Below are 13,342 nucleotides of genomic sequence, written 5' to 3' on the forward strand. Positions count from 1 at the left end.
TGGAGGAGTGCAGTGGTGTGATCTTGGCTCACTGCAAGCTCCGCCTCCCGGGTTCACGCCATTCTCCTGCCTCAGCCTCCCAAGTAGCTGAGACCACAGGCGCCCACCACGCCCGGCTAAGTTTTTGTATTTTTAGTGGAGACGGAGTTTCACCGTGTTAGCCAGGATGGTCTCGATCTCCTGACCTCGTGATCCGCCCGTCTCAGCCTCCCAAAGTGCTGGGATTACAGGCTTGAGCCACCACGCCCGGCCATACCTTCCTCATTCTTATTCTCTTTTTTTCAGACAAAGGTTCTCCTCCACCATAGAATCGAATTCCTAGGCTCGAGTGATCCTCCCTACCTCAGCCTCCCCAGTAGCTGCGACTGCAGACATTCACCACCACACATGGCTAATTTTTTTAAATTATTTTTTTAGAGATGTTGCCCAGGCTGATCTTGATCACCTAGGTTCAAGCAATCCTTCTGTCTTGGCCTCCCAAAGTGCTGGGATTACAGGCATGAGCCACCAGGCCTGGCCTCCATTCCTTCTTACCAGCTGGTTTGCTCTTCCCATATTGCTTTCATCTATATTTCTTCTTGCTGATCTTCTCCGCTTATAGGATTCCATGTGACCTCGCTCCCATGTGATCTTACTCTCCCGTCTTAGTTGATTGGATGGGTGTATCTAGCTGACTGACCCGATGGAATGTGGTGGGACAGATGAACTGGGCTAACTAGAGTACTTTGTGGATTTAGAATGTGCGTAATCGAAGACTAAACTGTGTGATGTTGATAACTACAGCCGAGCAGATAAGAATCAGGGAGGCCCTGTAGGTTCTGTACAGTGAGAAGTGATACAGCCAAGTGAAAATGGTGGCAAAGATGAACTGGAAAGGAGAAGAATGGAACACATGGGAAGAAGGAGAGAGAAGAGAAGAAAGAACAGGGAGGGAACTGAATCTATTCTTGGCTCTCAGCCACGGGTCTCTGTGCTCTTTGAGGCCAGCTACTTGGGTTCCTTTCCTTTGGTTGCTGCAAGAGTCTCTGGTAACCTACAATAAACATTTGTTTCCTGTACTAGTTTTAATTGTCCTCTATTTCTTGAAACAAAAATAACTCTAATCAAAGCACTTCAGGCTGTCCCCTCACTCCCCACCCCACTCTGTGGTGCTATTCTGTGGTCAACACAGCATGATATTTAGAAAATTCATACGTTGTTTATAAGTAGCTTTGATTTCTTTACAAGAAAAAACAATGCATCCATTTAGCACTATTCACGGACCACATGCATGCAAAACACCATGATGAAGCTGGACTCACCAACTTTCAACCTGCCTGTGACCTCCCCTTCTGAGTTGCGCGCATTTACAGTCACATTCTGGGTTGATTGTAGAAGCAGAGATGAGTCCTAGAAAGGGATTTATAAAATTTGTAAAATATGTGCTGTTTAAAATGATTACATCTTTATAATTCTATGTCAATTTAGGATTTATGTAAAATTATTTACCCATTGTCACAGATCCTGGAAATTCTATAAATTTGTGGCTAAGACAATTAAAAAGTCCTGAATCATATATATATATATTTTTTAACATTTTGACTACTTATTGAAAGATAAAAGAATAACAATCATAAAATGAGCCCCAAATGCAAGATAGGGACAGAAAAAATATGAATTATTTAGAAAAATATGCAATTTGCTGGGTGCGGTGGCTCAAGCCTGTAATCCCAGCACTTCGGGAGGCCGAGACGGGCGGATCACGAGGTCAGGAGATCGAGACCATACTGGCTAACACGGTGAAACCCCGTCTCTACTAAAAAATACAAAAAAAAAACTAGCTGGGCGAAGTGGTGGGCGCCTGTAGTCCCAGCTACTCGGAGGCTGAGGCAGAAGAATGGCATAAACCCGGGAGGCGGAGCTTGCAGTGAGCTGAGAACTGGCCACTGCACTCCAGCCCGGGTGACTCTGTCTCAAAAAAAAAAAAAAAAAAGAAAAAGAAAAATATGCACTTTAACAGAGCTATATGGTCACAACTATGTCAAGGAAAGATACCAACAACAGTGGTGTTCTAGCTAATAGAAATGACATACTTTTCCCTGCTACACTCTATTTCCATATTTTTGTAATACATTTGTATTTTTATAGCGTGTAAATTTTATCAAAATAAAAAATCTATGTATACAGCAGAGTTATAATTACAGACACATTTGTGGTATTGACTGCTTTGTTCTTGCTCTCCAAGTTAAAAATAAACTAAGCATTTAGCTTAAGATGTTAGAAAATACACAATAAAACAGACATCAGAGAATAGAAAGGAAAATAAACTTCAAAGCACAGTTTTATGCATCAGTAAACAATAGTTTTGAAAAAGCACATGCAGTCTGAGTTGGGTATTTAAAACAAACAGAATTAAACAAAAAATAGAGAAAACAATGTATTTAAATCATAAATTCAGAGGAAGTAAAATGTATAGCTATGCTAACTATGAAGGGACTAGTATTAATTAGCAAAACTGACTTAAGTACAATGCTGGAATTGGCCAATAACTACGGAAATATTAGAGAAAACTGCCAAAGAGCTTCTCTAAATGTTAGCGATTGTCTCTTGGTGGGTAGCATTATGGGCTATTTTACTCCCTCTTTTTGTGTGTGTGTGTGTTTTAAATTTTTACTTCTTACTTTTTTCCCCACTACAAGCTACTTTAATTCTTTGAACAACTTTTCCACGCAGGTAAAGTATTACCATATTTTCCTATTAAGATATATTTTCAACAGATTTTTTTCTACAATAAAATTTACTAAAAACATTTGGTTCACTAATTTTTGTCTATATGAATGCTGTCCATAGTGGCTTTTGAAAATCTGAGTTTTCTTTGATGACCACATGTCTACCAAGATCAATTTTCCCGAGTCAAATTTTGTATATCCAGTATAGCATAGTATAGTACAGTATAGTATAACCTTTTACGTTTAATACATTTGTTTCTAGGCAAGCTTTTGCATTCCTTGCGGAAGAGGCACATGCACCAGCACTGCACATTTCCCGGCTACGTATCTTGGATGTAGCCTCACAACTGTCTAGTGATTATGAGGGGCAGGCGGGTGGCTGGCAGATACTCTGGCCTGAACATGGTTTAGTACTGAACCGAAGCTGCAGCTGCCCCCTCCAGCTTCCTGTTATATGAGACTAAAAGCTCCTATTAGTTTATTCCATGGCTAGCTGGGTATTCTGTGTTCACAGGGTAAAGATCTTTTAACTGATGCAGTGACAGAGCAGAAGTGGCTCTGTGTCTGTATTACCAACACAACTGCATTCATAACTGCTACAATAATACAATCTCTAATATTGAATTGTACTTGTTCTTTCATCTACATTTTTAAGAAGTACCTTAAAACAATCAACATGTACATTTTTAATAAAACTGATGTTTATTGTGAAGTCCAGAGACTTTATTTCTATTTTCTAGGTAGGAAAACTGAAGTCTATAGATTCTGAATGCAATTTTCAGGTTTTTGTTTTTGTTTTTTGACTTTTTAAAACAATTTTTTATTGTATTAAAAATATATATGCTATGCATATAAGTTATACACAGCATAAAATTTACCATTTTAACCATTTTTAAGTGTATCATAGATTGACATTAGGAACATTCACAGTATTGTACAACCACCACTACTATCATTTCTAAAATTTTACATAAGGGATTTTCAGTTTTTATCATTAGCTAATGACGCCTTTTAGAAAAATTTTACGCCATTTAGAGAATGACAGCAAGGTATAAGGAGAACATTTTATTTTTCTATTCATATCCGTTGAACTCTGAATGTACCTGTTTGAATACAGATATTGTGTCAACACTACACCTTAGGGAGTAGTGAAGGAGTCATAGAACATAGAACTTTTTATTACCTTTCTCAACAGTGCGTGACACATAGAAGGAGCTATGAAAGAGGTGTATAAAAAGACCGTTAACAGTATAAGGGGTTACTGGTATGGCCCAAAGATAAATCAAAACTGCTACAGGAGTTATCAATACCCTATGAGGTTGATGTTTTAAGATACTTTTTAAAAATGTAGATTAGAGGGCAAGTATAATTCACCACTTCATTTATATACATAATTAACTACTTCAAACTTGAACCTAATATGGGAATGGCAGAAACTAATTTAATCATTAAAGCAGCAATCCTATGTTAAGAATTCTATCAAATAGTACGTGGGAAAATTACATTTATTGGCATAAAGTTATTCTTAATATTCCCTTCCCATTCGTTGAATGTCTGTGGGATTCATAGTGGTGCCCCTTCTAGCACAGCTGATATTGATCATTTGTGCCCTCTCTTTTTAAAATATTCAGTCTGGTTCAAGGTTTATCAATTTTTATTGATTTTCTAAAAGAATCCGTGTTGGGTTTCATTAATTTCCTCTATTGTTTTATGTTTTCTGTTTTGTTGATTTCTTCTCTCATCTTTCTTTTCTTCTCTGACTTTTGGTTTATCATGAAGAGATGCTGAATTTTATCAAATGCTTTTTCTGCATCTATCAAGATGACCAAATGGCTTTTGTCCTTCATTCTATTAATGTGATGTATGGTGTTTATTGTTTTGTGTATGTTGAATCATCCTGGCATTCTTGGGATACATGTGTTGTATTTGGTTTGCTAATATTTTGTTGAGGATTTTTACATTTATGTTCATCAGAAATATTGGTCTGTAGTTTTCTTTTTTGTTGTGTTCTTGTTTGGTTTAGGTATCATGGCTATGCTGGCCTCGTGTAATGAGTTACAAAGAATCTCCTCTGCTTCAAGTTTTTGAAAAAGTTTGAGAAGGACTGGTATTAATTCTTCTTTAAAGGTTTGGAAGAATTCAGCAGTGAAGCCCTCTGGTCCTGGACTTTCCTTTGTTGGGAGACTTTTTATTACTAATTCAATATTGTTACTTAATATTGGTCTGTTTAGATTTCCTGTTTCTTCTTGTTTCAATATTGGAAGGTTGTATGTATCCAGATATTTATCCATTTTCCCTAGGCTTTCAAATTTATTGACATGTACTTGTTCATGGTAGCCTCTAATGACATTCTGTATTTCTGTGGTATCCATTATGATGTCTCCTTTTTCATTTATGATTTTATTTGTTTGGATCTTCTGTCTTTGATTTTTGGTCTAATGTATTCTTTTTCTAGTTTCTTAAGGATGAAACTGAGGTCACTGATTTTCTTCTTTTTTTTTTTTCTGAGACGGAGTCTCACTCTGTCGCCCAGACTTGAGTGCAGTGGTGTGATCTTGGCTCACTGCAAGCTCTGACTCCTGGGTTCATGCCATTCTGCCTCAGCCTCCCGAGTAGCTGGGACTACAGGCACCCGCCACCATGCCTGGTTACTTTTTTATATTTTTAGTAGAGACGGGGTTTCACCGTGTTAGCCAGGACGGTCTCGATCTCCTGACCTCGTGGATCTGCCCACCTTGGCCTCCAAAAGTGCTGGGATTACAGGTGTGAGCCACTGCACCCGGCCAATTTTCTTCTTTTTTAATACACGCATTTAATGCCATAAATTTCCCTATAAGCACTGCTTCAGCTATATCCCCCCAAATTTGATGTTATTGTTTTCTTAACTGTCATTCAGTTCAAAATACTGTTTAATTTCCCTTTGGATTTCTTCTTTGACCCACGGTTTATTTGCAAATTTTTATATAATTTCCACTTATTCAAAAAGTTTTCAACATATTTGTGTTATGGTTAGCTTATTAAATCCACTGTGGTCAGATAACATGTTGGAAGACTTGAATGTTTTTAGATTTATTGAAAATGTTTTATGGTTCAAAATGTGATCTATCTTGATAAACGTTTTCCCTGTGCACTTGAAAAGAACTCTTTGTCTGCTATTATTGAGCAGCATGCTCTGAAAATTTAATTATATCAAGTTGGTTGATAGCATTGCTCAAGTCTACATGCTTACTGTTTCCATATCCATTTCTCCTATCAGTTATTGAGAGAGGGGTGCTGAAATCCCTGAGTCTAAATGTGAATATTTCTGTTTTTTTTCTTACATTCTATCAGTTTTTGCTTCATGTATATTGATGCTCTGATAGTGGATTCATGTGTTTAGCAACATAAATATTGAAGAATTCACTCCTATGTCATCTTAAATGACCCTCTGTATCTCTAAAATATTTATCTCTTTGTTCTGAAATCTACTTTGCCTGTTTTAATATAGTCACTCCAATTTTCTTTTCATTAGTGTTAGTGTAGTATAGCATAGTATAGTACAGTATCGCATAACCTTTTACTTTTAATATATTTTTTTTTATAATTAAGGTAGGTTACTTGTAGATGGCATATAGTCGGATCTTGCTTCTGTGTTCAGTTTCACAGTCTGTCTTTCAGTTGGGATGTTGTGATCATTTATATTTAATGTGATTATTTTAATGTGATTATTTATATGAGTTGGTTCAAATATACCAAATTGCTATTTGTTTTCATATTCAACTAATTTTCTCTTTGTTTTCTTTACCTCCTTTTGAATTAACTGAGTATTTATCATTTCATTTTTATCTCCTTAGTTAATGTATTAGCTATATTTCTTATGAGTTTACTTTAGATATACTAAGCATCTTTAACTTATTATGGTCCATCCTCAATAATTTTTTGCCACTTTATGTGTGATGTGAGAACATTATAGCAATACTTCTATCTTTTCCTGTTATGGAATTTGTTTCATTATTCTCATACACTTTATTTCTATCCTGTTACAACATCCCAAATACATTGTTATTCTTTTGGCTTTGAGCAAAGTGTCTTCTAACATTTTTTAAAATTATTTTTTGTATACCCACATAGTTACGATTTCTGGTATTTAAAAATTTTTCTGGTGAACATCTGGATTTTTCTTCTAGCATCATATTCTCTTTGTCAGAAAGGCTTCCTCTAATATTTCTTGTGGTGCAGCTCTGCTGAAGTAACTTGTTTTCAGCTTTAGTTAAGTCCAAAAAAGTCTTTATTTTGACTTTGTCTTTTAAAGATACTTTTGCTAGGTATAGCGTTCTACGTTGGCCTTTTTTTCTTTTAGTACTTTAAAGTCAGCACTTCAGTGTCTTCTGGCACAAAATGTTACTGACCAGAAGGCTGATGTCATATTTTTTTCACTCCTTTGTATGTTATATATCCTTTTTTTTCTAGCTACTTCTAAGATTTCCTCTTTAAGATTTTTCTCTCTTGTTTTTAAGCAATTTAATTACAATGTACCTTGTAGTTTTCCTTGTTTCTTTTGTTTGGGGTTCACTGAACATATTTTATCTGTGGACTTAAAGGTTTTATCATGCTTGGAAAAAAATTACGAATTATTCTTTTTAAATAATATTTGTCCTCTCTTCTTTCTTCTTCTTTGGAGATGCCAGTCACACATACATAAGGCCCCTTGGTACTGTGTCTGTAGTTACTGATACTCCGTTGCTTTCTTTTTCTAGTGATTTTTCTCTGGGCTCCATTTTGGAGCGTATCTATAGCTATACCTTCAACTTTACTGATCTTTTCTTCTGTGGTGTCCAGTCTGTTAGTAATCTGTTAGTCCCACCATTGGCTTTTTAAAAATTTCAGATGTTATACTTTTCATCTCTAGAAGATTTGTTTGTGTTTTTTCTGTCTTTCCATATTTAAGTCTCTCCTTAACATGATTATGCTTTCCTCGACTTTTGTACACAGATGAAATGTAGTTTTTTTAGAACTTTGTTCTGGGATGGAACAAATCACTTGGAAAACGCATGATACTTTCAAGGATTCCTGTAAGCTTTGTTAGAATGGACTAGAGCAGGATTTTTTCCTAGTGTTGATCTTGTACCACTTCTGAGCCACACCCTTCTGTATTCTACCTGATGCCCATAATTTATGAAGTTTTCCACTCTGGCGAGAATATGAACTGTTCCCCACTCTATGTGACCTCCACACATGGTTCCTTCTGCTCCTTTTGAGTGGGTATTTCACTAGTCTCAAGGTAGCTTCCTCACACACACACACTGGTAAATATTTATCCATGGACTTGGACTTGGTGGGGGTGGGATGGGGTAAAGTCTCTGCCGTCTCCAGAGTGCCATCCATGTGCTTGGAGCAAGCCCCTCCTCTGCAGTACTCTGCCTTGCAAACTGCAGCTGCCTTGGTCTCCTTGGCCTTCCAACCCTGTCTCTTCAACTCAGGGAGACCACCTGTGTCTGCATTGGCTCTCTCCCTCACTGCAGCCTGGAAACTCTCTTCATGCAGTGAGTTAAGGCAATTTGAGGAGTCACTCTTCTGTTTTTCTTCTTGCAGGGATAACTGTCTCCTGAGCTGTCCATTGTCCAATATTTGAAAACCACTGTTTCATGTATTTTTTTCATTTTTTAGTTATTTCTGCCCTGTAATTTCTCTTCTGATTTTATAATTTCTTGTTATTTTAAGGAAAACTCCTTTAAAAATAGCTTTATCTCTTTGAGAATCTTAAGTATGTTTTTCTAGTCATTTTCAGGTTGACTACTTTTATTTAGTTGGATATTGATCTTCCTTTATGTAAAGTTTTTTGGGCTTTTTTTTTTAGATGAAGATTTCATCATATGAAATTTCAATTTTTATGTTCCACTGTGTGGATGCGTCTACCTTTCGGCTCTTACCAGCCTGTCGAAAGTCTGTCCTGTTGTTTCACTTGGTCCACAGGGCCTCCCAGTCTTTCAATGGTGACTTAGGGCTTCTGTCCTCAGTGACATTCAAGTTCTAGACGGGCATCTTTGTAACCTCCTCCCCTCAGATATGCTGCTTTATTCTAATAGTTGTAGCTCTTTTTTAATATGCTGTTTTATTCAAATGGTTGTAGTTGTTTTCTGTCTTCAGCACCGTCTTACGCAATGGGCTTGCCTGGAGTCCCAACGAGGTGACCATTTGGTTCCTGTCACACTGTGGGCTCGGGCTGTAAGCTAAAGCTTCTTTTCAGGGCTGGGAACTTCACAGATGATCATTTCAAGTAAGCTTTATTACCACGTATTTGTTTCATTTAGTTTTTGATCATGGCTCTGTATTTCTTAAAAACCTTTTTGTTTAAAGGAAATAATTGTTATGTGTTTGAACTAATGGGCGTGGTGGATGGGTTTAAGCCATGAATTCAAAGTATGAATTCAATACAGGCCCTCATGTATTACTTTTGAGGGACTACTGGGTAATCAGATGTTAGAGGCCAGAGTAGCATGTTGAATTATATTTACAATGAAGAAATTATCTCAGCCCATCAGTACACATAAATGAGTTATGTGTCAAATTTTGCAAATTCATAAAGTAATTTCTTTTCTCTAATTTTATGGAAAATTGCTTCCTAGACTCATCTTTGGAAAGGAAATTTATAACTAATCTATCTATCCATACAGAAGTTGGGAAGCTTAGTTTTGTTCTGGGACGGCCCTTATTGGAAAGCCATATTAGTTATAAAACACTGTACAGCTCTGTTATCGCATAATATTATTCAAATTGTTACTGATTTTTATGTATTGATTGACATACTCATTAATGCCACATTCTAAGACTTCAATATGTGATTATCTGAGATATTCTCTATAATTGTGCTTTCTGTTTTTAAAAGCATACTGGAGATGAAATGGCCTGATAAAACATAACTGAGAGTTATTATTAATTCCAGAATATTAAATTTGCTATGATCTAGTCACCCGATTTCAGTCACCGGACTGTTCTACCAGTCTGATTCTTCCCAATATATGGCAGAAGATCAGCCAACACAACTCCGGGGAAAAAAGAAGGCCAAGTTCTAACACTTGAACGCTTCATTCATGTCTGACTTCCCTTTTTACAAAAGGGAAATCCTGTAGGACAGGATTGTTTCACACACTGAAATGCCATCACAATGAAGGTAAGTGTATGACATAAGGTAAGGGTAAGCCTCACAGAATCAGGCTCTTACCTGCCTATTACACTGCAGGTCATCATCTGGCTCCCACTGCCAATAAGAGAGCCCCAGAAGTAACATAACAGCACCTAAAACTACTTATGTACTTTTCACTCACTGGGATCTCTCTTTGTGATATTCACTTGTTAGTCATATGCCATGCCATTTTGCAGTTGGTAATAGAGCCTGGCGAATGTCTGGTTCAGGAGTGTGTTTTGTCTGTCTAACAAGACCTCATGTTTCTTAGTAAGTCTTTTGTTTCCTTTCTAATTCTCCTATAGTAGCTGGTACAGCCTCCAAAGTTAGGAGATACTGAAATACCCTTTCATATTCAGAAATATGAAAGGAAAATGAAGACTCTGCTTTTCAAATAACCAGAAAGTTATAGCTGGGTGAAGTTTTCACTTTTTGTGGGTCGGGCAGGTAATGCCATTTATCAATAATCTGGCAAAATGTTCATGCCTACTATAATGCTCATAGCATTGCTTAAGTAGAAATAGGACATACTGCAAACATTGTTTGAATGTATTTGCACTTTATTCTTGGCTGTCCTTCTTATAAGCTCCATGGAGGTAAATGAAGAAAACCTTGATTTACTTCTAAAGTCACATAATTATTTAATGACAATGCTGAATCTGCTTGTTTAGAATCTTACAGGATCATAATCTGTAATTAGTATAATAAATCCAGAACATAATACAATGAAATGATTTTTTTTTTTTTTTTCAGAGACAGGGTTTTGCTCTTGTTGCCCAGGCTGGAATGCAGTGGTGCTAGCTGGGCTCACCACAACCTCCGCCTCTCGGGTTCAAGTGATTCTCCTACCTCAGCCTCCCAAGTAGCTGGGATTACAGGTGCCCGCCACCATGCCTGGCTAATTTTGTATTTTTAGTAGAGACAGGGTTTCTCCATGTTGGTCAAGCTGGCGCAACCTCAGGTGATCCACCCACCTCGGCCTCCCAAAGTGCTGGGATTACAGGCGTGAGCCACCACACCTGGCAGAAACAAATTTCTTTCTAAGCTTCTTAGATAATTTTGTATACCCTAAGATAAATATATTTAAGTTAGTTGATCTAACATAAAGAAGTTTAAATTGTTCTTGGTAAAAAATTTTCATTTCTAAAACCTTTAGTTTATTATGGTCTAAACTACTGAGGCCACCAGATTCAGATCTGAAGCACATTAAAATGAAATAATTTTAGAAGGTAGTATCAGAGATAAATTCTACAACCTATTGGCCAAGCTTTTTGTAAAGAGCATATCATGAATATGTGCACATGTATGTGCTTTAAAAATATTCTGTAAACTATATTGAATTTTTATGCTTAACCATGATTTATTTTTCATAAAGCACAAATTATTTGTCTTTCAATATTTTCTTACCACTCTGGAGTGTATTTCTTTGGCATACAATGGGAATAAAAATTCTGATTCCCCTTCCAAGCGCAATCCATCTTTTGTTACACGCAAGTGGCCCATTCCTGCCTGTTAAAAAAAAAAGAGACAATGCATAATTTTTATTGCTTGCTTTTTCATTCCTCTTGCTATTGACTTAAATTACACATGTATTTTCACATATTGCCTACCACCTTTTCTGTATTTCTCCTAAATACTGTATTTAAAACTGCACATCTTTTAATTCAATATTCAATATTACCAAATCTTGTATAAATACAAAGAGCTGTTTAGAAAACACATATAAAATTTCAAGACTCATTTTATAATAAATACTCAAGAGCCCATCACCATGTAAGAAAAATAATATATTACTATTTTTTAAAAAAAATTTAAATTAAGTTACAATAAAATTAATTGTTTTGAGGTGTACAGGTCTATGAGTTTTAACACATATATAGATTTGTGTAATCATCAGCACAATCAGAATATAGTACAGTTCCACCACCTGCCCCAAAATACCATAAATACCATCATCTGAGTTCACTATGTAGTAAATGTTTATTGAGCACTTCTCAAGTGAAAAGCAAAACGGGAGGATGTAGAGGTCTTTTCAAGGTGCCTGCTCTCAAGGAGTTTACAGTCATGAAGGGTTACCAGATTGGGTGGCAGACATGATTCTGGAGGTCACCAATGACCGCTGTGCTGTTAAAACTTGTGGGCATTTCATGCCCTTTGCATTCTCAGGGCATTTGGCACTGGACCCTTTCCTCCTTGAAACACTGTCCTCCTTTGTTCCATGATGCTGTGCTTGTCTGGGTTCCTCCCACCTCCAGAACCACATTCTCTGTCTCCTAACAGGCTTGTCCTCCCTACCCAGCCCTTGACTACTGGCTCCCTCAAGTTCGGTCTTAGGTCCTTTCCTGCGTTCATGCTATGAATTGGCTTTCATTTACTATTTCAGTGTGGAGGCTTATCCGTTTTTTTCCAAATTTTTAGAATTGTAGTAAAATGTCATATACATTTTACCATGTTAACCACTTTTAAGAGTACAGATCCATGCTTTAAGTATATTCATGATGCTGTGTGACCACCACCACCAACCATCTCTAGAACTGCTTTCATCTTGCACAATTCAACACTGTACCCATTAAACAACTAACTCCCCCTTCTCCCCTCCACCCAACCCCCTGGCAACCACCCTTCTCCCTTCTTGTTTTAAAGTTTTAATGGCCGGGCGCGGTGGCTCAAGCCTGTAATCCCAGCACTTTGGGAGGCCGAGACGGGCGGATCATGAGGTCAGGAGATCGAGACCATCCTGGCTAACACGGTGAAACCCCGTCTCTACTAAAAAAATACAAAAAACTAGCCGGGCGTGGTGGCGGCGCCTGTAGTCCCAGCTACTCGGGAGGCTGAGGCAGGAGAATGGCGGGAACCCGGGGGGCGGAGCTTGCAGTGAGCTGAGATCTGGCCACTCACTCCAGCCTGGGCAACAGAGCGAGACTCCGTCTCAAAAAAAAAAAAAAAAAAGTTTTAATATGTAATTGAGGGATTGTACTTGTACACATGGGGTGCAATTTGAAATATATGTATATGGCGATAAGGTCAAATCTTAGAGCATTTCTGTCTCTATGAATTTGATTATTTTAAGTACCTCACGTAAGTGGAATCACATCGTATTATCTTTTTGTGGCTGGCTTATTTCACTTAGCATAATGTCCTCTAGGAACATTCATGTTATAGCATATTACGACATTTCTGTCTTTTCAAGGCTGAATAATATTCTACTGTGTGTACAAGCCATATTTTGCTCATCCGCTCATCCACTGATGGATACTTGGGTGGTTTCCATATTTTAGCCATTGTAAATAATGCTGCTATGAACATGGGTGTGCAAATATCTCTTTGATTTCCTGTTTTCAATTCTTTCAGTATATAGCCAAAAGCAGAAATGATCGATCATATGGGAATTCTACTGTTAATTTTTTGAGAACTGCCATACTGTTTCCCGTGGTAGCTATTCAATTTTATATTCTAACAGTGCACAAGAATT

The 13,342-nt window shown here is 37.2% G+C and overlaps 1 protein-coding gene across 1 annotated transcript in view; it reads right to left on the reverse strand.

The window, feature by feature from the left end:
* SGCG (sarcoglycan gamma) overlaps positions 1-13,342 on the reverse strand; it is an 89,908-nt gene that overhangs the window by 46,430 nt on the left and 30,136 nt on the right. The window contains exons 3-4 of the mRNA XM_023190316.2: positions 11,278-11,379; positions 1,302-1,389 (exon numbers count right to left, since the gene is read on the reverse strand). Of these exons, the coding sequence (XP_023046084.2) occupies positions 1,302-1,389; positions 11,278-11,379 (190 nt within the window). The remainder of the gene's footprint in view (positions 1-1,301; positions 1,390-11,277; positions 11,380-13,342) is intronic.

The sequence above is a fragment of the Piliocolobus tephrosceles genome, chromosome X (assembly GCF_002776525.5).
Source record: "Piliocolobus tephrosceles isolate RC106 chromosome X, ASM277652v3, whole genome shotgun sequence".
Lineage (NCBI taxonomy): Eukaryota > Metazoa > Chordata > Mammalia > Primates > Cercopithecidae > Piliocolobus > Piliocolobus tephrosceles.